This window comes from Pan troglodytes, chromosome 16 (assembly GCF_028858775.2).
Source record: "Pan troglodytes isolate AG18354 chromosome 16, NHGRI_mPanTro3-v2.0_pri, whole genome shotgun sequence".
NCBI lineage: Eukaryota > Metazoa > Chordata > Mammalia > Primates > Hominidae > Pan > Pan troglodytes.
Window position 1 is genome coordinate 43,941,783 of NC_072414.2, and position 22,375 is coordinate 43,964,157.

Genomic DNA, 22,375 nt, shown 5'->3' on the forward strand with positions numbered 1-22,375 from the left:
AGGCATTACAGAAACATCTATGTTTCACTGCTTTTACCATAAGAAATAATACATAATAATAATAATAGTTACCTGAAGGTGAGTTTCGTTTTAAAGACTGCTTGTCCCTGTAGACCAGTACCTTGTCTTATAAAAAGATGATTGTGGTCGCCCTGCAGTGGGGCTTTGTACACATCAAACACTTCATTGCCTAAATGCAGGGACATGCTGGAAAGAGAAACATTTCATATATTAAAGTCATAAAGCTTTCACTCTACCATGTTATTTCATTTAAAGGTGATTCAGGCTGGGCACAGTGGCCCACACGTGTAATCCCAGCACTTTGGGACACCAAGGCAGGTGGATCACGAGGTCAGGAGTTTGAGACAAGGCTGGCCAACATGGTGAAACCCCATCTCTGGTAAAAATACAAAAATCAGCTAGGCATGGAGGCGCACCCCTGTAGTCCCAGCCTTCGGGAGGCTGAGACAGGATAACTGCTTGAACCCGGGAAGTGGAGGTTGCAGTGAGCCAAGATCGTGCCACTGCACTCCAGCCTGGGCGACAGGACAAGACTCCATCTCAAGGAAAAACAAAACAAAACAAAACAGGTGATTCAACTGCTGCTCTCTCTTTTTACATAGAATTTGGAAGGAACGAAAATAAGAAGTCATAATGAGAAAAACTGATGGACTACAAAGAACTAACACATGCTGGGATGTTTACCAGGCTCTACTACATTCCCAGTGAAGGGCAATTTTTTTAAAATGTCAATTTGTGGCTGGGCACGGTGGTTGACGCCTGTAATCCCAGCACTTTGGGAGATGGGAGGATCGCTTGAGCCCAGGAGTTCAAGACCAGCCTAAGCAACATATGGAGAACTGTGTCTATGAAATGTTTTCTTTTTTTTTTTTTTTGAGACGGCATCTAGTTCTGTTGCCCAGGCTGGAGTGCAGTGGCGCGATCTCGGCTTACTGCAACCTCCGCCTCCTGGGTTCAAGGAATTCTCTGCCTCAGCCTCCTGAGTAGCTGGGATTACAGGCGTCCGCCATCACACCCGGCTAATTTTTAGTAAAGACGGGGTTTCACCATCTTGGCCAGGCTGGTCTTGAACTCCTGACCTCGTGGATCCACCCACCTCGGCCTCCCAAAGTGCTGGGATTACAGGCGTGAGCCACCGTGCCCGGCTCTTTTTTTTTTTTTAATAATCCATGCAGGGTGGTGCACACCAAGTAGTCCCAGCTACTTGGGAGATGGGAGGATCACTTAGGACTAGGAGTCTGAGGCTCCCCTGAGCTGTTATCATGTCATTACACTCCAACATGGGCAACAGAGTGAGACCCCATTTCTAAAACTAATAATAAATTTAAAAATAAAAAGTATTTCAAAACTTGATCCCTCTGACCCGTTCTGGGTATGTCAATACCCTTCAGGCGTTTTGTGCTCACCTTCCATCTGACCACTTGACTATCCGAGCATTGCTTTCTTTAATTTCATTTCCTTCTTCATCTCGGCGTATCCTCCATCTTATAGTATTTTCTACCTGTTTCACAACACAAGTACTTTAGAAAATTATAGTTTAAATGACTCTATGCATCTTGTTTTTCCTCAAGAGGCACATAATCACAGAATAAGCATACAGAGGTGACAGATGTATGTGTGGCAGGAGAATGAACAACACTGAAACCCTCTTTAATCACCTAGAGAGGTTGGATAAATTAAAAGCAGGGAAAAAAATATGCTTAAGTGAATTTCTGAGCTCCTAGAATCATAATCATAGAGAAAGCTTAGAGCATTTGAGCAGATGGCAGATACTAAATGTACACTAACCCCGAGATGTGGTAAGACAGTAAGAATTACAAGGGACAGGCGATAAAACTTGAGTCCATGTGAGGCAGAAATTTTTTTTTTTTTTTTTTGAGACGGAGTCTTGCTCTGTCACCCAGGCTGGAGTGCAGTGGCGCAGTCTTGGCTCACTGCAAGCTCCGCCTCCCGGGTTCACGCCATTCTCCTGCCTCCGCCTTCTCAGTAGCTGGGATTACAGGCGCCCACCTCCAAGCCTGGCTAATTTTTTCATATTTTTTAGTAGAGACAGGGTTTCACCGTGTTAGCCAGGATGGTCTCGATCTCCTGACCTCATAATCCGCCCGCCTGGGCCTCCCAAAGTGTTGGGATTACAGGCGTGAGCCACCACGCCCGGCCGAGGCAGAAATTTTGAAGTGAAACCCCTGTATAAAGCAAGTTCTCTCACAGAGCTAAAAACTCCATGAAAATGAGACCAAAAACTCTGCCTATTGGCACAGAGAGATAAACTTCCCATATATGAATAAGGATAAATAAGTGCCCTATGAAAATGAAAACCCCAGATTTCAATAGGTTTAGAGCCTAACTATCTTACCTGCATGGTGGGGAAACACCAGAGTTGGCAAATGAAAACCACTGTTACTGAAAGTAAAGTCAGTGGGATCTCCAGGAAAACATGGCATACTAAACGCATGCAGTTTATCACTGCTGCCTCCTGGAAACCCACTAAAATGACAATGAAGAGTAAAAACAGGACATACAAGGATAGAAAGAATGAGAATGAAGCTGGCAACAGACAGAAGCCAACAATGTGAAAACTGCCAATGCCAAGACCATGCTTCCCTCTGCCTGTTCCCCCAGTGTCAATCCTAAACACAGCTGCTCCCAGTCCCACGGAGATCGTCTGGATCTCCACTCCTTTAGCTGCAAATGTCTGTGCAGCTGGGTCCTAATGATTCCCCCTTCCAGTTTTTCCCCTTTCCCTGTTTATTCCTCACGAATAGCTATAAAGTATGCTGATTGAATAACTCCATCATATTCATGAATTAAACATGATGTCATACCTGAAATTTGTTTCAGAATAGTCTGGGGAAGCTGGGGTGGGGAATATGTAGATGACAAAAGATTGTTAACTTGACATCTGTTGAAGTGGGTCATGGGCACATGAAAGAGTTCATTATATTGTTTTTAATACATTGGTGTATGTTTGAAATTTTCAGATTGAAAACAAAACAATCTGTCACTATTCCTGTCTTCCATCTCATACAATAGGTTGGCCACATATAAATACACAAATATGCCGGGCGCAGGGCTCACACCTGTAATCCCAGCACTTTGGGAGGCCGAGGCAGGCAGATCACCTGAGGTCAGGAGTTCAAGACCTACCTGGCCAACACAGTGAAACCCCATCTCTGCTAAAAATATACAAAAATTACCCGGGCATGGTGGCATGTGCCTGTAATTCCAGCTACTCGGGAGGCTGAGGCTGGAGAATTGCTTGAACCCGGGAGGCGGGGGTTGCAGTGAGCTGAGATTGCGCCACTGCATTCCAGCCTGGGCGACGACAGAGCAAGACTCCATCTCAAAAAAAAAAAAAAAAAAAAAAAAAAAAAACCACAAATAGGCCATTATTAATTGAGAAGCCGTTCTAAAAAATGCTTTCTATTATATAAAGTGATTCAAATAGTAATGATGCTATAATAGGACACATTGCTAGGTCTTAACCTATCAGGATGAAGGACACATAATAGTATTTCTGAAGACAGGGGACCTCAGAGAGGTACATAAGCTGTACCTGGTTCCCTGGTTCCTTGTTCTTAAAGAATTAACTACACCATGCTTTAAGACTGGTCAGCGTAGTCTTAAACATCACTCAAGAAAATAAGGGTCCAGGGTTATTTCCTATCACACACCAAGGTTTTAAGACAACAGTTTATGTTAAACACCAACATTTTGTAGTCTGATGCACTGAAATTTTAGGGTAAAATACATATTTATAAATTTTTTTTTTTTTGGGGGGAGACAGGTCTCACTGTGCTGCACAGGCTGGAGTGCAATGGCACAATCACAGCTCACTGCAGCCTCAAACTCCTGGGCTCAAGTGATCCTCCCGCCTCAGCCTCCTGGAGTAGCTGTGACTACGGGCATGCGCCATCTCTGCTGGCTAATTTTTTTTTATTTTTAGTAGAGACAAGGTCTTGCTCTGTTGCTCAGGCTGGTCTGAAACTCCTGGCCAGTCTTCTCACCTCGGCCTCCCAAGGTACTGGAATTACAGATATGAGGCACCATGCCCGGCCTTTGAAGTCTGACACCCATACTAGAATCTGGTATCACATGGTCTAAAAATATAATAGATATATTGATACTAGCTGTAGCATCATGACAGAAAGTAAGAAAAAGGAAAAAGACAAAATTAAATAAATTGATAAAAAGTGAATAAATAAGGAACTACTATATTAGTTTATATGTATATGACAGGAAACAATGAAAAGTAGTAGAATTAAAGCCAGAGGCACTAAAACAACCATGAAAAATTCATACTGCTAAGCCTAAATCAATACATCCATGTGTCCCAAAGAAATAATATTAACAGATGGGCTAATAAACAGATGAGTAGATGGGTGGTGGAGGGAGGACAGAAAAAAAAAATAGTGTAAGCAGTATATCTGTTGACTGTGTGATCTTGAACAAATTATTGGCATCTGTTTATCTCAGTTTTCTTATTTGATTTGCATTTCCATTAAGAGGAGTAGTGAAGTCTCACTGAAAAGCTTTTGGATAGAAACCATCTTATATCAAGGTTATTTAGGTAGTTGTTAATATACCACATTGAAGAGATGGTACTATTAAAAATATAAAAATTCAGTGCCTAAAAATGCCAGACTATCCCTTTCTAACAATTTAATAAGGTACCAAGGCCAGGCGCGGTGGCTCACACCTGTAATCCCAGCTCTTTGGGAGGCTGAGGTGGGTGGATCACCTGAGGTCAGGAGTTCGAGACCAACCTGGCCAACATCGTGAAACCCTGTCTCTACTAAAAATACAAAAATTAGCTGGGCATGGTGGTGCATGCCTGTAGTCTCAGCTACTTGGGAGGCTGAGGCAGGAGAATCACTTCAACCCAGGAGGCAGAGGTTGCAGTGAGCTGAGATCATGCCACTGCCCTCCAGCGTGGGCGACAGAGCGATGCTCCTTCTCAAAAAAAATATATAAATACCCACTAGAAAATAAGAAATTTACAGGAAATCCTTCGGATTTAAGAATTGAAAATGCATAATTCCAGTTTCAGTATCATGCATTCAACCACCTCTTGTTCCCTTGTGCAACTCAGTTCTAAAATGTCTACTTGGCCAAGTGCAGTAGCAATCACGCCTGTAATCCCAGCAATTTGGGAGGTCAAGGCGGGAGGATCACTTGAGCTCAGAAGTTCAAGATCAACCTGGGCAACACAGCAAGACCTCATCTCTACAGAAAAAAAAAAAAAAAAAAAGGCTGGGCATGGTGGCATGTTTTCTGTAGTCCCAGCTACTCAGGAGGCTGAGATGGGAAGATCACTTGAACCCAGGAAATTGAGGCTGCCAAGAGCTGTGTTTGTGCCGCTGTACTCCATCCTGAACAACAGAGCAAGACCGTGTCTCAAAATAAAAAGATGAAACTTCTGCTGAACCTACATCCTCCTTACTTAAAAGATTAGAGGCCCTCCTTTGATAGCGTGACCAGATGGTATAAGGTATCAAAGAGAAGCATTAATGGGAATTTAGTACAATAAAATTCTCTCCTAATAGTCAACAAAAGCAATCAAAAGAACACAGCCATATAGTGAAGTGTTAGGTAAAAAAATCACTTTCAAAAGCTCAAGTTTCAAGTTAGTATCTCCAGGTTTTACTTTATAAAAGAAAAAAAAGGAAAAAGCATGAAATGGTACCTTTAATTTTAACCTGGTTCTACCTTCTTCATCCAGCATTTCTTCATCTTCAAATTCATCTTCATAATACTGAGGATCAAAAGGTCTACAAATTGTTTTCCAAATAAACTATTAATCATATTTTATAAAGAATATTACTGCTATGTAATAACATCTCTATTAATAAACACCATTATATCAAAAAATCATAATATAATTTTAAAAATCATATGATCAATATCTTCATGCTTAACTTCAAGGAAGTAGTAATTGTAATTTTTTTTTTTTTTTGAGACCGAGCTTTGCTCTTGTTGCCCAGGCTGGAGTGCAATGGCACGATCTCGGCTCACCACAACCTCCGCCTCCCAGGTTCAAGCAATTCTCCTGCCTCAGCCTCCCGAGTAGCTGGGATTACAGGAATGCGCCACCATGCCTGGCTAATTTTGTATTTTTAGTAGAGACAGGGTGTTTCTCCATGTTGGTCAGGCTGGTCTCAGACTCCTGACCTCAGGTGATCCGCCCTCCTCGGCCTCCCAAAGTGCTGGGATTATAGGTGTGAACCACCACACCCGGCCAGTAATTTTACTTCTTAAAATTTGTTGTTAATACATATTGCTTGAAATAAAGTACAAGCAAGGGTAAATATTCAAAATATCCTTTCTTCTTCTTATGTAACTCTGCCAAAGAATAGGCAACATATGCTCTAGCTTTCCACATCATTGTGCCTGTGGAAAAAAAATTTTAAAAGCACAAGAGCTTGAGTAAACTTAGTAAATAATACCCATCAAACACTGTCTAATTGTCCAAAACCATTACCTTTTCTAGACCAACAATAGCTGCTACAGTGGACACTGGCATTTCTCTAGCAAATTTCATCGCTTTCAATTTCAGCCTTTTCAGGGTTGTACTAATTAAAAAAATACCTTGCACACTTGTGGTGTCTGTTAATTCATAAGAAAGTATCAAACTGCTAAAAACAATCATAGCATTAAAAGCCTCCCTTACTAATACATATTTTTTCTATCTCAGGATGTGCTTGACTAATTTTTTCAGAGATACACGATCAATTTTCCATTTTTGTGATTTTTCAACTCAATGCGAAATAAGAAAAATAAACATTCTATGTATTTCTACTCAACATCCTGAAAAAATTTTAATTGATTTCCTTACCTGGGCTCTACACTGAGAAAGTTGGGCAGTTTAACAAAATATAAGTCGTTTCCTAAATCAGTGTTTACTTTGGGTATTTCTACTTCTATTCTGGTCTCAGGAATTGGCTCCTCTTCCTGTTGATCCTGAGGCAATCCATTTTCATCCTAGTGAAAGAATCGGAAGTTTGGAGCTTGACAGGACCTTAGAAATGGCTTCCTTCAACCTCCACACTTTAATTACTCTGGGGTGCAAGAAACATAATTAGATATCACTTTAGGACTAAAGAAGTCCCCAGTCCCCATCCCAACCCACCTACACACAAAATGGGAAACGATCAATTTGGATACCTCAGTACAAAAAACTATCTCCTTTATGATAAATCTGTCTTCCAAATACTCATCAACAAAAGTGTGAAATTAACACTTCAATAGGAAGTCACTCTATCAATTAAAACCAGAGAAGATTATCAACATAGCAGACACTTCTTGGCATGAGCAAGAAAAACATTCAAGTCAATGGTTCTCAAATCACAAGTCCTCACAGTTCAGTCCCCTAAGGCATGACACCAACCTCATGTTTGGCAGTTATTTCCACTCCCCCTTATAACCAAGAGTTCCCTACATAATGAAGAAAGTCATCTGTTCATGGTATTTTCATACTAGAATTCAGTTATCAACTTCCTTTCCTGGAATAAGGGAGACTCTTCACCTTTGAAACTTTATGCTTGGCCTTGAATAAGTTCATGTTACTAACTGACTTACAACAGGCTGTCCTGGAGTAGGTGGTTTGTCTTCTCCATCACTCCCTGAAGAGATATCATCTGCACCTCCAAATAAATCCATGGTTCCACTATTATCTTCAATGCAGAAGGAAAAAGGCATTAGTGTTACTATCTGTAACTAACGTTCTTCACAGCTGATCACTTCAACACATTCCCAAGGTTTCTGGACCAGCATCAGAAAACCACCAAAAACATAATGCTGAGCTTGGCTCTCAAAGACCCAACCAGAGAGTGTGGGGAGAGGGAAGGGGGCAAATCTAGTGAAAGGCAAGCTGCACAGGAGGCACTTATTTCTCCTTTCATTTTCACCATCCTTGTTCTCCCACTTTCCTTTATTGCCCAGGAGCCCAAATGTTTCCTACAGTCTAGATGCTCAAAGTTGGGGCTGAAGCACTCCACAGACACCCATTTTCCATAAGTCTATCCCAGATTCAAAATTACAGTCCAGACACAGTGGTTCATGCCTGTAATCCCAGCACTTTGGGAGGCCAAGGCGGGTGGATCACTTAAGGTCAGGAGTTTGACACCAGCCTGACCAACATGGTGAAACCCCGTCTCTACTAAAAATACAAAAATTAGCTGGGCTTGGTGACGGGTACCTGTAATCCCAGCTACTTGGGAGGCTAAGGCAGGAGAAAGGAAGCTGCCACACCTGGCGGTAGAACTCCTTTCATCCTTCCAACTTATAATACCAGGTGGTGGTGGTGGTGGTGGTGGTGGTGGTGGTGGTGGTGGTGGTGGTTGCTGTTGTTGTTGTTGTTTTGAGACAGAGTCTCACTGTTGTTGCTCAGGCTGGACTACAGTGGTGCGACCTTGGCTTACTGCAACCTCTGCCTCCCGAGCACAAGCGATTCTTGTGCCTCAGCCTCCCAAGTAGCTGGGACTACAGATGCACACCACCTCGCCCTGCTAATGTTTTGTATTTTTAGTACAGACAGGGCTTCACCATGTTGGCCAAGCTGGTCTTGAACTCCTGGCCTCAAGTGATCCACCCACCTTGGCCTCCCAAAGTGCTGGGATTACAGGCGTGAGCGACCGCACCCAGCCAACACTGGGTTTTTATGAGCTCTTCATCTAACTCACAGCTCAAAGAATCAGTTTCTTCATCTGTTAAGAACTTAGGAACAAAACACCGAGACTGTCATTATTCAAAGTGAAGAATGGACATTGTAACCTCCATCCCAATAAGAAGGTCAGCCCCCTAATAATGAATTCACTCTAACTATAAACAGACTGGGTGCAGTGATTCATGCCTGTAATCCCAGCACTTTGGGAGGCTGAGGTGGGTGGAACACTTGAGATCAGGAGTTCAAGACCAACCTGGCCAACATAGTGAAACCCCACCTCTACTAAAAATACAAAACATTTAGCCAGGCATGGTGGTACGTTCCTGTAATTCCAGCTACTCAGGAGGCTGAGGGAGGAGAATTGCTTGAACCCAGGAGGCAGCAGTTGCAATAAGCTGAGCTTGCACCACTGCACTCCAGCGTGGGTGACAGAGCAAGACTCTGTCTCTTAAAAAAAAAAAAAAAAACTACAAAGAGGCAGGTTCTTCTTCAACTAATTAAGCATGAGCAGCTTCTCATAGCTATATAACTTCTCTGAGTACACTGAGCGTATCCACACTCTTATTCTGTGGGTCTGGCGATCTGGGGTAAACACACTCAGGGTTAGAAATGCACTACAGTTAAATACAGAAAGATGTATGGAAATATACATATATATATAATAATAGGGGTACCTTTTGGCACCTCAGTGTCACTATCCGCTTCTGAATCAGATGCAATCGCATTCTTGCGTTTCATTCGTAAAACTTCATCTTCACTATCACTGCCTCTTGCAGATTCTATAAGGGTAGAATTAGAAGTTCTGCATAATCAGTCGCATTAGTTGAATTTTGTGTTTTAAAAGCAATATTGGAGATAAACAAATTGTGATACAATGGACTACTACTCAGCAATAAACAGGAATGAACTGCTGATACATGTAACCAATTGGATGAATCAAAAATGCTATATGCCAAGTTAAAGAGGCCAATCTGAAAGACTACATACTTACTGTATAACTCTATTTATATGACATTTCCAAAAAACCAAAAGTTTAGTGACAGAAAAGACCAGTAGGTGCCAGGGTTTAGGGGTAGCAGAAAGATACGACTCAAAAGGGATAGCATAAGGGAGTTTTTCAGTGTGACAGTGATTCTGCATCCTGAGTGTGGTGGTGGTTAGACAAATCTATAGATATGTTAACATGAATAGAGCTGTACATGCAGAACGCGCCCCCCCCCCAAAAAAAAATTAACTCTAGTGTGTGTTAATTTAAAAAAACAGAATTCTTAAAATAAATACTGGTGCCAGTTGTGGTGGCTCATGCCTGTAATCCCAGCACTTTGAGAGGATGAGGTGGGTGGATCACTTGAGGTCAGGAATTCAAGACCAGCCTGGCCAACATGGTGAAACCCATCTCTACTACAAATACAAAAATTAGCCGCGTGTGGTGGCGTGCACCTGTAGTCCCAGCTACTTAGGAGGCTGAGGCAAGAGAATCATTTGAACCTGGGAGACTGATGGTGCAATGAGCCAAGATCGCACCACTGCACTCCAGCCTGGGTGATAGAGCGAGACTGTCTCAAATAAATAAATATACTGGCTTTGCAAGTACAAAAACTTGGTAGAAATGAGAAAAGTAGCACTAAAACTTATGATCAAATTTACATAAGACAAATTTCAGGGAAAAAAAGGTAAAAAGATTAGAAAGGAACTGACAAATATATCATTATTTCTAGAAGGGCCAATTATTTACGTAAAAATGTCACAAAAATCAATAGAACCACTGTTGAACTAGTAAGAGATAAGCAGAATGACCAGCTACAAGGTTCCCTACTATGACCCTGCCCTTGACTTGGTCTTCTAGTATTTGGGATGTAGTACATGAGCCTTAAAGATTCTTTCTGGTAACAGTAAGAACAGCCCTACTTTCGGCCAGGCATGGTGGCTCTTGCCTGTAATCCCAGCACTTTGGGAGGCCAAGGTGGGCAGATCACCTGAGATCAGGAGTTCGAGACCAGCCAGGCCAACATGGGGAAACTTCCTCTCTACTACAAATACAAAAATTAGCTGGGTGTGGTGGTGCACATCTTTAATCCCAGCTACTCAGGAAGCTGAGGCAGAAGAATTGCTTGAACCCAGGAGGTGGAGGTTGCAGTGAGCCAAGATGGTGCCACTGCACTCCAGCCTGGATGACAGAGACTCCGTCTCAAAAAAAAAAAAAAAAAAAAAAAAGATGAGTGGCCGGGCGCAGTGGCTCACGCCTGTAATCCCAGCACTTTGGGAGGCCGAAGCAGGCGGATCACGAGGTCAGGAGATCGAGACCATCCTGGCTAACACGGTGAAACCCTGTCTCTACTAAAAATACAAAAAATTAGCCGGGCGTGGTGGCGGGTGCCTGTAGTCCCAGCTACTCGGGAGGCTGAGGGGCTGAGGCAGGAGAATGGCGTGAACCCAGGAGGCGGAGCTTGCAGTGAGCTGAGATCATGCCACTACACTCCAGACTGGGAGACAGAGCGAGACTCCGTCTCAAAAAACAAAAAAGGATGAGTTCATGTCCTTTGCAGGGACATGAGGGACATGGATGAAGCTGGAAACCATCATTCTCAGCAAACTATCACAAGGACAGAAAACCAAACACCGCATGTTCTCACTCATAGGTGGGAACTGAGTAATGAAAACACTTGGACACAGGGCAGGGAACATCACACACCGGGGCCTGTCATGGGGTGGGGGGCAGGGGGAGGGATAGCATTAGGAGAAATGCCTAATGTAAATGACGAGTTGATGGGTGCAGCACACCAACATGGCACATGTATACCTATGTAACAAACCTACACGTTGTGCACATGTACCCTAGAACTTAAAGTGTTAAAAAAAAACAAAAACCTCTACTCTGAATTAGTTATTGAAAACTTACTGCAGTCCCATAGTCTACACAGATCTATATTCATCTCTGGAAATATGCTGCCCTCCTCTTCTAATAACACCAAGATGTGGTTTCTGAACCCGGTCCTGTGAGGTGTGTGTTAGATGCCCTCATATTTAAGCTAAGAAGATAGGATCAAAATATAATTAATATAATCAATCACCTATGGAAATGAAGCAATCCAGGTATTTCAGGAAGACTTCAACCCAATTAAGGTAACTTTTATATAATACAAAGAAATATGATCTCTAATTTTTTATACATTCTATATGAAGAATGTGTTAACTTGAGCAGAATAGTCTAAATGGCAATGATAAAAGCAGGTCCAGGAACCAAAGTTCAGGTGTATGCCTCCTGTAGTCTTTAGGGAATGAGTGCTGTAACCCAAGCTCGTCTCTGTAGGGTGAGGATACACACATCAATCTGTCTTGGCTCAGTAACACTGTCCATTGAGATCACCCAGCCATGTTTGCACTTTCTACATATTATACTCCCTGGGCAACCTCCTGATTATTATAATTTGCCATCCACGCTAGATTTGCCCCCGGGGAAACATATGGGGTGATAAGGGAGAAATAACTGATCCTCTTGAAACAATTTTGCAATTCAATTTTATACATTAATATCTTGTAAATTTGACTAGTTTGAGTAAACTCCTTAGAGCTTGACCATCTCTGGATGATCAAATTTTGGATCTCAAAAAGCTGAGCTGCAGCAATGGTGCCCACATCTCAGTACAGCTGCTCTGTGGGGACACTTCAATGGTATGGTTTTTTTCCCCAGGCTAATCTATTCTCTCACATGAGGCATGCTCTTCAGTTATCCACAGAAATGGAATCAACTTAACTCATTATCAGCTCTTCTTACACCATAGCCCCCCCTCTAAGACTCAATTTTAAGTCCTCTTTAAATTGTTTTCCCCTAGACCTATCCATTAACAAATGAAAGGGAAAGCAGTAAGAAAGAATAAGTGGATTAGAAAGATTTAAAAGAAGCAAAATGTATTCTAGAGTTAGAAAAGTTTGAAAGGGAGGGGACAGAAGAGAAAAAACAGGGTAATAAAGATGGGAATGAAGACTAAATGGGTCCCTGCTGTATCTGAATGCTTCTTTCTGAGCCATTCTGGTTCTCATAAATGTATTACCTGATTTATGATCCTGTTCCTCTTCATCATCTGAATGCCTGTGTTCTTCATCTGAGGCCTGTGGCCTTTCATCATCAGAATTTTGCATTTTCTCTTCATCAGACAGCTGTGGTTGTTCTTCATCATCAGAATTCTGTTTCTCATCATCATTATCAGAAGCTACCGGCCGTTCATCATCAGAATTAGCCTTTTCCTCCTCAGATAGCTGTTGTCTCTCATCATCGGAAAGCTGAGGCCTCTCCTCATCATCTGTGTTCTGCATTTTCTCATCATCGTCAGAATTCTGCAGCTTATCTTCATCAGATCCTTGTGCCCTCTCCTCATCATCAGAATTTTGTATCTTTTCATCATCTGACTGGTCACTTTTATCTTCTCTGCCCCATTTTTCATCATCTGAATGTGCTTTTTCAGAACCTTCTGCTTCTGAATGATGGCTCCCTCCATCCGATCTATGACCTTCGTCTTCATCATCATTAGGGGCTTCTGATCCACTGTGCTGATCTACATCTGAGGGGTCATTGTCCTCATGGTCAGAACGCTCAGAAGCTTCTGATCTATTGTCTGATCTTTCAGAGTGATTATCACTACCACTATGATGTGAAGCTCCCTCGTCCTCACTGTCATCTCCAAACAGTTCCTTATTACTTGGTTGTCCTGAATCACCTCTTTCATCCTGATCACTTTCACTTCCAGAGGCATTACTGCCAGAGGCAGCATTCTCTTGATCAGAATCTGAGTCAGATCCAGAATCAGAATCTATGGGGTCATATAAACATAGGATAACATAAGCAAAAAAAGGCAGAGTAAGGCAGTCCCAAAGTCCATCCCAACATAAAAGCAATGAAGAAACTGGCAAAAACTGTTAGAATTAACATTCTAAGGCCGGGTGCAGTGGCTCACGCCTGTAATCCCAGTACTTTGGGAAGCCGAGGCAGGCAGATCACCTGAGGTCAGGAGTTCGAGACCAGCCTGACAAACATGGCGAAACCCTGTCTCTACTAAAAATACAAAATTTAGCCAGGCATGGTTGCACATGCCTGTAATCCCAGCTACTCAGGAGGCTGAGACAGGAGAATCACTTGAACCCGGGAGGCAGAAGTTGCAGTAAGCGGAGATCAAGCCACTGCACTCCAGCCTGGGTGACAGAGTGAGACTTTGTCTCAAAAAAAAAAAAGAAAAAGAAAAAGAAAAATACATTTACTAAAATCAAAGAGTCACTAGAGGGGCTCAACCAAAGATTTGACCAGGAAAAAGAAAGAATCAGTAAACTTGAAGATACCTCAATTCGACTGTCCAATCTGAGAAACAGAAAGAAAAAAGAATAAAGAGAAATGAACGGAGTCTAGAAGATTTATGGGACACCTTAAGTTATACCAATGTATGCATAATGGAGTCTCAGAAGAAGAGAAATGAGCAGAAAAAGATTCTTAAATAATAGCTGAGGCCAGGCATGGTGGTTCACACCTGTAATCCCAGCACTTTGGGAGGCCAAGGCGGGCAGATCACTTGAGGTCAGGAGTTCGAGACCAGCCTGGCCAACATGGCAAAACCCCATCTCTACTAAAAATACAAAAGTTAGCCAGGTATGGTGGCGGAAGCCTGTAATCCCAGCTACTTGAGAGGCTGAAACAGGAAAATCGCTTGAATCCAGGAGGTGGAGGTTACAGTGAGCCGAGACCACACCACTGCACTCTAGCCTGAGTGACAAAGCGAGACTCTGTCTCAAAAGAATAAATAAATGATAGCTGAAAAACTCCCAAATTTATGAAAAATATAGATCTACACATCCAACAAGTTCAACAAATGACAAGTAGGATAAACTTACAGAGGTTCACACCTAGAAACATTGTTATCAGACTGTCAAAGACAAAGAAACAATTCCAAAAGCGGGCAAAAGAGAAGCAGTTCATCCCATATGAGGAACACTCAATAAGAGTAACAGCTGATTTTTCATCAGAAACCAAGGAATCCCAGAGCCATCCATAAGAGGACACATTCAAAGTGCTAAAAAGAAAGACTGTCAACCAAGAATTTTATATTCAGTAAAATTATGCTTCAAAAACTAAGACGATATGGAAGACAAAAGAAAACATAAATTGGACTTCCACAAAATGAAAAACTTTTGTGCAGCAAAGGACGTTATTAAGAAAGTAGGCCCGGCGCAGTGGCTCATGCCTGTAATCCCAACACTTTGGGAAGCCAAGGTGGCTGGATCACCTGAGGTCAGGAGTTTGAGATTAGCCTGGCCAACATGGTGAAACCCCATCTCTACTAAAAATACAAAAATTAGCCAGGCATGGTGGCTTACGCCTGTGAGCCCACTACTTGGGAGGCTGAGGCAGGACAATCGCTTGAACCCAGGAGATGGAGGTTGCAGTGAGCCAAGATCATAGCACTGCACTCCAGCCTGGGCAACAGACCAAGACTCCATCTCAAATAAATAAATAAATACATAATATTGCTAAGTTAAGTTCAAAACTGGTTAATGTCTTAGAGGACAATAAAATCTTTTGGCTGGGTGCGGTGGCTCATGCCTGTAATCTCAGCACTCTAGGAGCCCAAGGTGGGAAGATCACCTGAGGTCAGGAATTCCAGACCAGCCTGACCAACATGGTGAAACCCTGTCTACTAAAAATACAAAAATTAGCTGGGCATGGGGGCACACGCCTGTAATCCCAGCTACTGGGAATAATGAGGCATAAGAATCCCTTAAACCTAGGAAGCGGAGGTTGCAGTGAGCCGAGATCGTGCCACTGCATGAAAGGGGAGACTCTGTCTCCAAAAAAAAAAAGTAAGTGAAGACCGGGCGCAGTGGCTCACGCCTGTAATCCCAGCACTTTGGGAGGCTGAGGTGGGTGGATCACGAGGTCAGGAGTTTGAGAACAGCCTGGCCAATATGGTGAAACCCCATCTCTACTAAAAATACAAAAATTAGCCAGGCGTGGTGGTGCATGCCTGTAGTCCCAGCTACTTGGGAGGCTGAAGCAGAATAATCACTTGAACCCAGAAGGCGGAGGTTGCTGTAAGCCGAGATTGCGCCACCGCACTCCAGCCTGGGCGACAGAGCAAGACTCCGTCTCAAAAAAAAAAGGAAAGTGAAAAAACAACCTACAGAATGGAAGAAAATATTTGCAAACCATGTATCTGATAAGTGTCTTTATCCAAAATATACAAAGAACATTTATAACTCAACAATAAAACCAATTTCTTTGTGTTTTTTTGTTCATTTGTTTTCTTGGAGACAGAGTCTCGCTCTGTCCTTCAGGCTGGAGTACAGTGGTGCGATCTTGGCTCACTGCAACCTCTGCCTCCCTCAAGTGATTCTCCTACCTCAGCCTCCCAAGTTTATGGGCGCACACCACCACACCTGGCTAATTTTTTTGTATTTTTAGTAGAGATAGGGTTTCACCATGTTGGCCAGGCTGGTCTCGAACTCCTGACCTCAGGTGATCCACCCACCTCAGCCCCCTAAAGTGCTGGGATTACAGGCGTGAGCCACTGTGCCTGGCCTAAAACCAATTTTTTTAAAACAGAGGACTTGAATAGACATTTCTCCAAACAAAGTTACACAAATGGCCAATAAATACATGAAAAGATGTTCAACGGCTGGGCGCAGTGGCTCACACCTGTAATCCCAGCACTGTGGGAGGCCGAGGCAGGCAGATCACCTGAGGTCAGGAGTTTGAGACCAGCCTGGCCAAAATGGCAAAACCTCATGTCTACTAAAAATACAAAAATTAGCAGGGTGTGGTGGCAGGCGCCTGTAATCCCAGCTATTCGGGAGGCTAAGGGAGGAGAATCACTTGAACCCAGGAGGCAAAGGCAGGAGAATCGCTTGAACCTAGCACTTTGAGAGGCCGAGGCAGGCGGATCACCTGAGGTCAGGAGTTTGGGACCAGCCTGGCCAACATGACAAAACCTCATCTCTACTTAAAATACAAAAATTAGTAGGGTATGGTGGCGGGTGCCTGTAATCACAGCTACTCGGGAGGTTAAGGCAGGAGAATTGCTTGAACCCAGAGGCGGAGGTTGCAGTGAGCCAAGATTGTACCACTGCACTGCAGGCTGGGAGACAGACTGAGACTCCGTAAAAAAAAAAAAAAAAAAAAAAAAAAAAAGATGTTCAACATCATTAGCCTTTGGGAAAGTGTAAACTGAAACCACAATGAGACACCACTTGATAACATCAAGGATGGCTATTTTAGAAACAAATAAAAACTTAAAATAACTGTTGGCAAAGATGTGGGGAAAGGGAACCCTGGTGCATTGCTGGTGGTAATGTAAAATGGCTCAACCACTATGGAAAACAGTTTGGCTGCTCCTCAAAATATTAAAGAATTACCATATGACTCTGCACTCCTACATAATACCCTCCTCCCAAAATTAAAAACAGGCACCCAAACATGTACATGAATTTATTTATTTTTTTGGAGACAGAGTCTCACTTTATCACCCAGGTTGAAGTGAAGTGACGCAATCTCAGCTCACTGCCAACCTCTGTCTCCTGGGTTCAAGTGATTCTCATGCCTCAGCCTCCTGAGTACCTGGGACTACAGGCACGCACGACCACACCTGGCTAACAGTTTGTATTTTTAGTAGAGACAGGGTTTCACCATGTTGCCCAGGCTGGTCTTCAACTCCTGAGCTCAGGCAAATCCGCCCGCCTGAACCAGGAATGTTTACAGTAGCACTATTCAAACAACCCAATGTCCATCAACAGATAAATGGATTAACAAATTTAGGGTATGCGCATTCAATGGAATATTATTAAGTCATTAAAAATGAATAAAGTACTGATATGTGCTACAATGCCTTGAAGACATTATGCTAAGTAAAAGAAGCCAGACACAAAAGACCACAATGCATGATTCAATTTATATGAAATTCCCAGAACAGATAAGTACAGAAACAATAGCAGACAGGGGTTGGAGGAAGGAGCATATGGGGAGTAAGTGCTTTATGAACAGTGTTTTATTTGGGGGTGATGAAAATAACAACTAGATATATGTTGTCTACAAGAGACTCACTTTACTTGGAGCCTAGAGGGTTGCAAGAATTCTGAACTTGGTCTTGGGTTCTTTCTCACTTCAAATAGCTCCTATTCATATTTCAAGTGCCCGTAGTCTCAACTACTTGGAGGCTGAGGCAGAAGGATGGCTTGAGCCCAGAAGTTCAAGGCCAACCTGAGCAACACAGTGAGACCCTGTCTCTAAAAAAGTAAACTTTAAAAAAACACCCACAATCCTGTGCCAGAAATAACTTCCAAGCACCATGCACATACACTAATTCATTCATTTCATCAACAAATCCTTCATTCCTCCTCTCTGCACACAGACCCCATGCACTCCCCAATCTAACATCACAGACTCCGGAAATTCTGGAGTTTCTGCACAAGCTCTTAGAGAACACATTCTCTCCTATGTGAAACATCTATCTGTAACCCCATCCCATTATCCGTCCCAGACTCCTCATCCAGACATCTCAAGCTCCCTATCACACCATGCTCTGGTTTCATTCAAGACGGCATTCTGAGGCCCTCTGTAAATTCGCCCACCCCATCCCATATTCCTGCATTCATTTCCATTCATTCAAAAACAGCCCTTACTCTGCGCTGGCCTGTGCAAGGCAAGGCGGAACAGGACTCCAACGTTCCTACCCGCGCTGCGCAGGCTCGCCTGCACCTCCACCCATGCCCCGCGCCCCCTTCGCTCCACAAGCTCCCAGGAACCGTCTGCTCCACCGACACCCAGAGCCTCGAGGCGCAGACTGTCTGACTCTCCATCCTGCCCGCCGGAGGAGGATGGCACCTCCGGGAGTGCAGGGGGCGCTGAGGCAGGAGTGGAGGAAACGCCACCTCTTGCCCGCGGCGCTGGAGCCTCCACGGTTGTCCGGCTCCCACAGCGGAAGGCCTACCACGCACCCATCCTCCGAAGACCAGCGAACCCACCTTTACGCTCAGCTTCGCTGTCGGCGTCGCTCCCGAAGAGATCCTCCATATCCGCCATTATCGCTCACGTCCGCTGCTGCCTCGGTTAGGGGCAGCTCCCGGCCTCTCTTTACGGCACGGAACCACTGAAACACGACAGTGTCGCAAAGATTCGCCGAAGACACTCCTTTCCTTACGTGACCTAGTTTTCGCTCGCCCAGTGAACCTGTCCTCGCCTGGGTATGCATGGTATATAAGCCCGGCCATTTCGTCAATATCTGTTATTTGCCAGGATTCTTACCAGGGGGCGGGGCGGTCCTGCGTTCGGTTGCGGGTGCGAATGGGGTGGGCGGTGACTGGCGCTCCCTGGGGAAGGGCCTCTGGCTGGATTAAACCTATCGCGAGTCAGGACTGAAGCCCTTTGTTTCTTACTGAACAGCTATTCTCCAGTTATTTCATCCCAAACCCCTGTACCCTCTTAAAAATTGTTGAGGACGCGAAAGAGCTTTTGTTTACGTGTGGTACAGGTATTGATATTTACTGTATTCTTACTAATACGGTAATAAATTTTTAAGTTACTAATTCATTTAAAAATAATATACATGTTAACAAACAGCTTTTTTAAGCTTTAAATGACCATTTTTTTGGCCGGGCGCGGTCGCTCACGCCTGTAATCCCAGCACTTTGGGAGGCCGAGGCGGGCGGATTGCCTGAGCTCCTGAGTTTGCGACCAGCCTGGGCAACACGGTGAAACCCCGTGTATACTAAAATACAAAAAATTAGCCGGGTGTGGTGGCGGGCGCCTGTAGTCCCAGCTACTCGGGAGGCTGAGGAATTAGAATTGCTTGAACCCGGACAGTGGAGGTTGCTGTGAGCCGAGATCGCGCCACTGCACTCCAGCCTGGGCGACTGAGCGAGACTCCATCTCAAAAAATAAAATAAATAAATAAATAAAAAGACCATTATTTTCTAAAAAATATTTAGGCCAGGCGCGGTGGCTTACTCCTGTAATCCCAGCTCTTTGGGAGACCGAGGCGGGCAGATCACCTGAGGTCAGGAGTTCGAGACCAGCCTGGCCAACATGGTGAAACCCTGTCTCTACTAAAAATGCAAAATTCAGCCGGGCATGGTGGCACATGACTGTAATCCCAGCTACTCGGGAGGCTGAGGCAGGAGAATCACTTGAAACCTGGGAGGTAGAGGTCGCAGTGAGCCGAGATTGTGCCGTTGCACTCCAGCCTGGAGACAGAGTGAAACTGCATCTCAAAAAAAAAAATTTTAGAAGAGTGGAACTGTTTTAGTTTTGAAAATATCTTTAATGCCTAGCTTAAAAGAAGACGTCTGAATTATCATACCTGTTTCTACAATCTGTTGAGAAATGTAGTTGAAGCACATGAAGAAAATCTGGTCTTGCACAAATACATTTGTAATTGGAAAAGGGAGGCTCTCTCAGGGCTCTCTCAGATCCCCTGAAAGAGTCTCCATCCAACCACAGCTTTGGAGCAGTGATTCTCAAACATCATAGATTTTCCTTCCTACTTTGGTTTGAATGTCCTCTCCAAAACTCATGTTGAAATTTAATTGCCATTGTGAAGGTATTAAGAGGTGGGACTTTTAAGAGGTGATTAGGTCATGAAGGGTCTGCCCTCCCATGTGGATTAATGTCATTATCACGGGAGTGGGTTAGTTATTGCAGGAGTGGTTTCCTAATAAAAGAATAAGTTTGGGCCGGGCGAGGTGGCTCACGCCTGTAATCCCAGCACTTTGGGAGGCCGAGGCGGGTGGATCACGAGGTCAGGAGATCGAGACCATCCTGGCTAACACGGTGAAACCCCGTCTCTACTAAAATAAAAAAAATTAGCCGGGCGTGGTTGTGGGCGCCTGTAGTCCCAGCTACTCGGGAGGATGAGGCAGGAGAATGGCGTGAACCCAGGAGGCGGAGCTTGCAGTGAGCCGAGATCGCGCCACTGCACTCCAGCCTGGGCACGAGACTCCGTCTCAAAAAAAAAATAATAATAAAATAAAATAATTAAAAATAAAAACATTAGCCAGGCATGATGGCATGCATTTGTAGCCCTAGCTACTCAGGAAACTGAGAATGGAGGATCACTTGATCCCAGGAGTTGGAGGCTGCAGTGAGTTATGATCACGCCACTTCACTCTAGCCTGAGTGACAGAGTAAGGCTCTGTTTCTTAGAAGAAAAAGTGAGAAAAGAGTACATCCTGTGTTACATTACCTAATTAGGCCATTATGAGAGTTCTGGTCTTGGACAAGCAACAATGAATATTTAGTTTGGAGATTATATGATATATATTTTTGTAGTAAACTTCAGTGCTTAACAGGGTCCAAATGGGTGGGACTGGGTATGTAATCATCAATCCTAGAGCTTTTGTGTATGAAGCGGATGTTGCAAGAGAAGATATATAGATAACCTGAAAACTATCTGGAATACTGGAAAAACAAGTATTCCATTTGACAGTGATTCAGTTTCATTTTCATTTAGAGTACTGTCCCTGAAAAGTACTTTGATTAAATTTATTTCCTTTTGATACAGTGTCTCACTCTGTTGCCTAGGCTGGAGCGCAGTGGCCCCATCATAGCTCACTGCAGCCTCAAACTCCTGGCCTCAAGAGGTCCTCCTGCCTCGGCCTCCTAACACGTTGGGATTACAAGTATGGGCCACAGTGCCTGGCTAAATCTTAATAAATTGAATTACAGTTTGGTCTGGTGAGTCACCATGTCCATATTCCTGGCTATCAGAATAAACGTGTTTTTCCCATATGAATAGTATAAAACAAATAACTTCTGACTCTTGGACAGATATTTTTTTGTTTATGTTTTGGCTACACTTTTTTTTTTTAAACAGAGTTTCGCTCTTGTTGCCCAGGCTGGAGTACAATGGCGTGATCTCAGCTCACTGCAACCTCCACCTCCCGGGTTCGAGTGATTCTCCTGCCTCAGCCTTCTGAGTAGCTGGGATTACAGGCATGCGCCACCATATCCGGTTAATTTTGTATTTTTAGTAGAGATGGGATTTCATCATATTAGTCAGGCTGGTCTCAAACTCCTGACCTCAGGTGATCCACCCGCCTTGGCCTCCCAAAGTGATGGAATTACATGCCTGAGCCACCGCGCCCAGGCTTGTTTTGGCTACACTTTATGCTGACCATTGCTCTTCTACTCATTATCTTTCTTCATAAAGGATATAATACATGAGATTGGACTTAAGGTAAATCAATCACAATCATTTTGCAGTATTTCTTACCTGAGGTTATCACTTTGATTGAAGTTTATTTTATTTTTAATACTTTTTTAAAAACTTAAAAAAAAAATAGAAACAAGGTCTCACTATGTTGCCTAGACTGGTCTTGAATTCCTGGCCTCAAGTGATCCTCGTGTCTTGGCCTCCAAAAGTGTTGGAATTACAGGTGTAAGCCACTACACCCAGTTTGATTAAAGTTTACAGTGCTAAATAACTTCATTTACCCCCAGAGATGGAGAATTTAATCCTATTTGGTTTGTGTTCAACTAATTTAACTTTGAATGTTAAGATGATCTTGACAGGCCGGGCACGGTGGCTCACCCCTGTAATCCCAGCACTTTGGGAGGCCGAGGCGGGTGGATCACGAGGTCAGGAGATCGAGAGCATCCTGGCTAACACAGTGACCCCGTCTCTACTAAAAATATTTTTAAAAAAGTTAGCAGGGCAT

The 22,375-nt window shown here is 43.6% G+C and overlaps 2 protein-coding genes across 6 annotated transcripts in view; one reads left to right on the top strand and one right to left on the bottom strand.

Moving 5' to 3' along the window:
• LEO1 (LEO1 homolog, Paf1/RNA polymerase II complex component) overlaps positions 1-18,798 on the bottom strand; it is a 35,852-nt gene extending 17,054 nt beyond the window's left edge. For 4 of the 5 annotated variants that reach the window (XM_016927025.3, XM_016927026.3, XM_016927027.4 and 1 more), the window contains exons 1-8: positions 18,686-18,798; positions 12,739-13,494; positions 9,361-9,465; positions 7,600-7,694; positions 6,857-7,002; positions 5,708-5,792; positions 1,428-1,522; positions 73-207 (exon numbers count right to left, since the gene is read on the bottom strand). In XM_016927025.3, the coding sequence (XP_016782514.1) occupies positions 73-207; positions 1,428-1,522; positions 5,708-5,792; positions 6,857-7,002; positions 7,600-7,694; positions 9,361-9,465; positions 12,739-13,494; positions 18,686-18,743 (1,475 nt within the window). In that variant the 5' untranslated portion in view covers positions 18,744-18,798. The remainder of the gene's footprint in view (positions 1-72; positions 208-1,427; positions 1,523-5,707; positions 5,793-6,856; positions 7,003-7,599; positions 7,695-9,360; positions 9,466-12,738; positions 13,495-18,685) is intronic. The other variant, NM_001246443.2, reaches the window with a different exon arrangement.
• Positions 18,799-18,817: 19 nt separating this feature from the next.
• Positions 18,818-22,375, top strand: part of MAPK6 (mitogen-activated protein kinase 6) — a 94,993-nt gene continuing 91,435 nt past the window's right edge. Inside the window, exon 1 of the mRNA XM_009429134.3 lies at positions 18,818-18,904. The gene's annotated coding sequence lies outside the window, so the exon portion shown is untranslated. The remainder of the gene's footprint in view (positions 18,905-22,375) is intronic.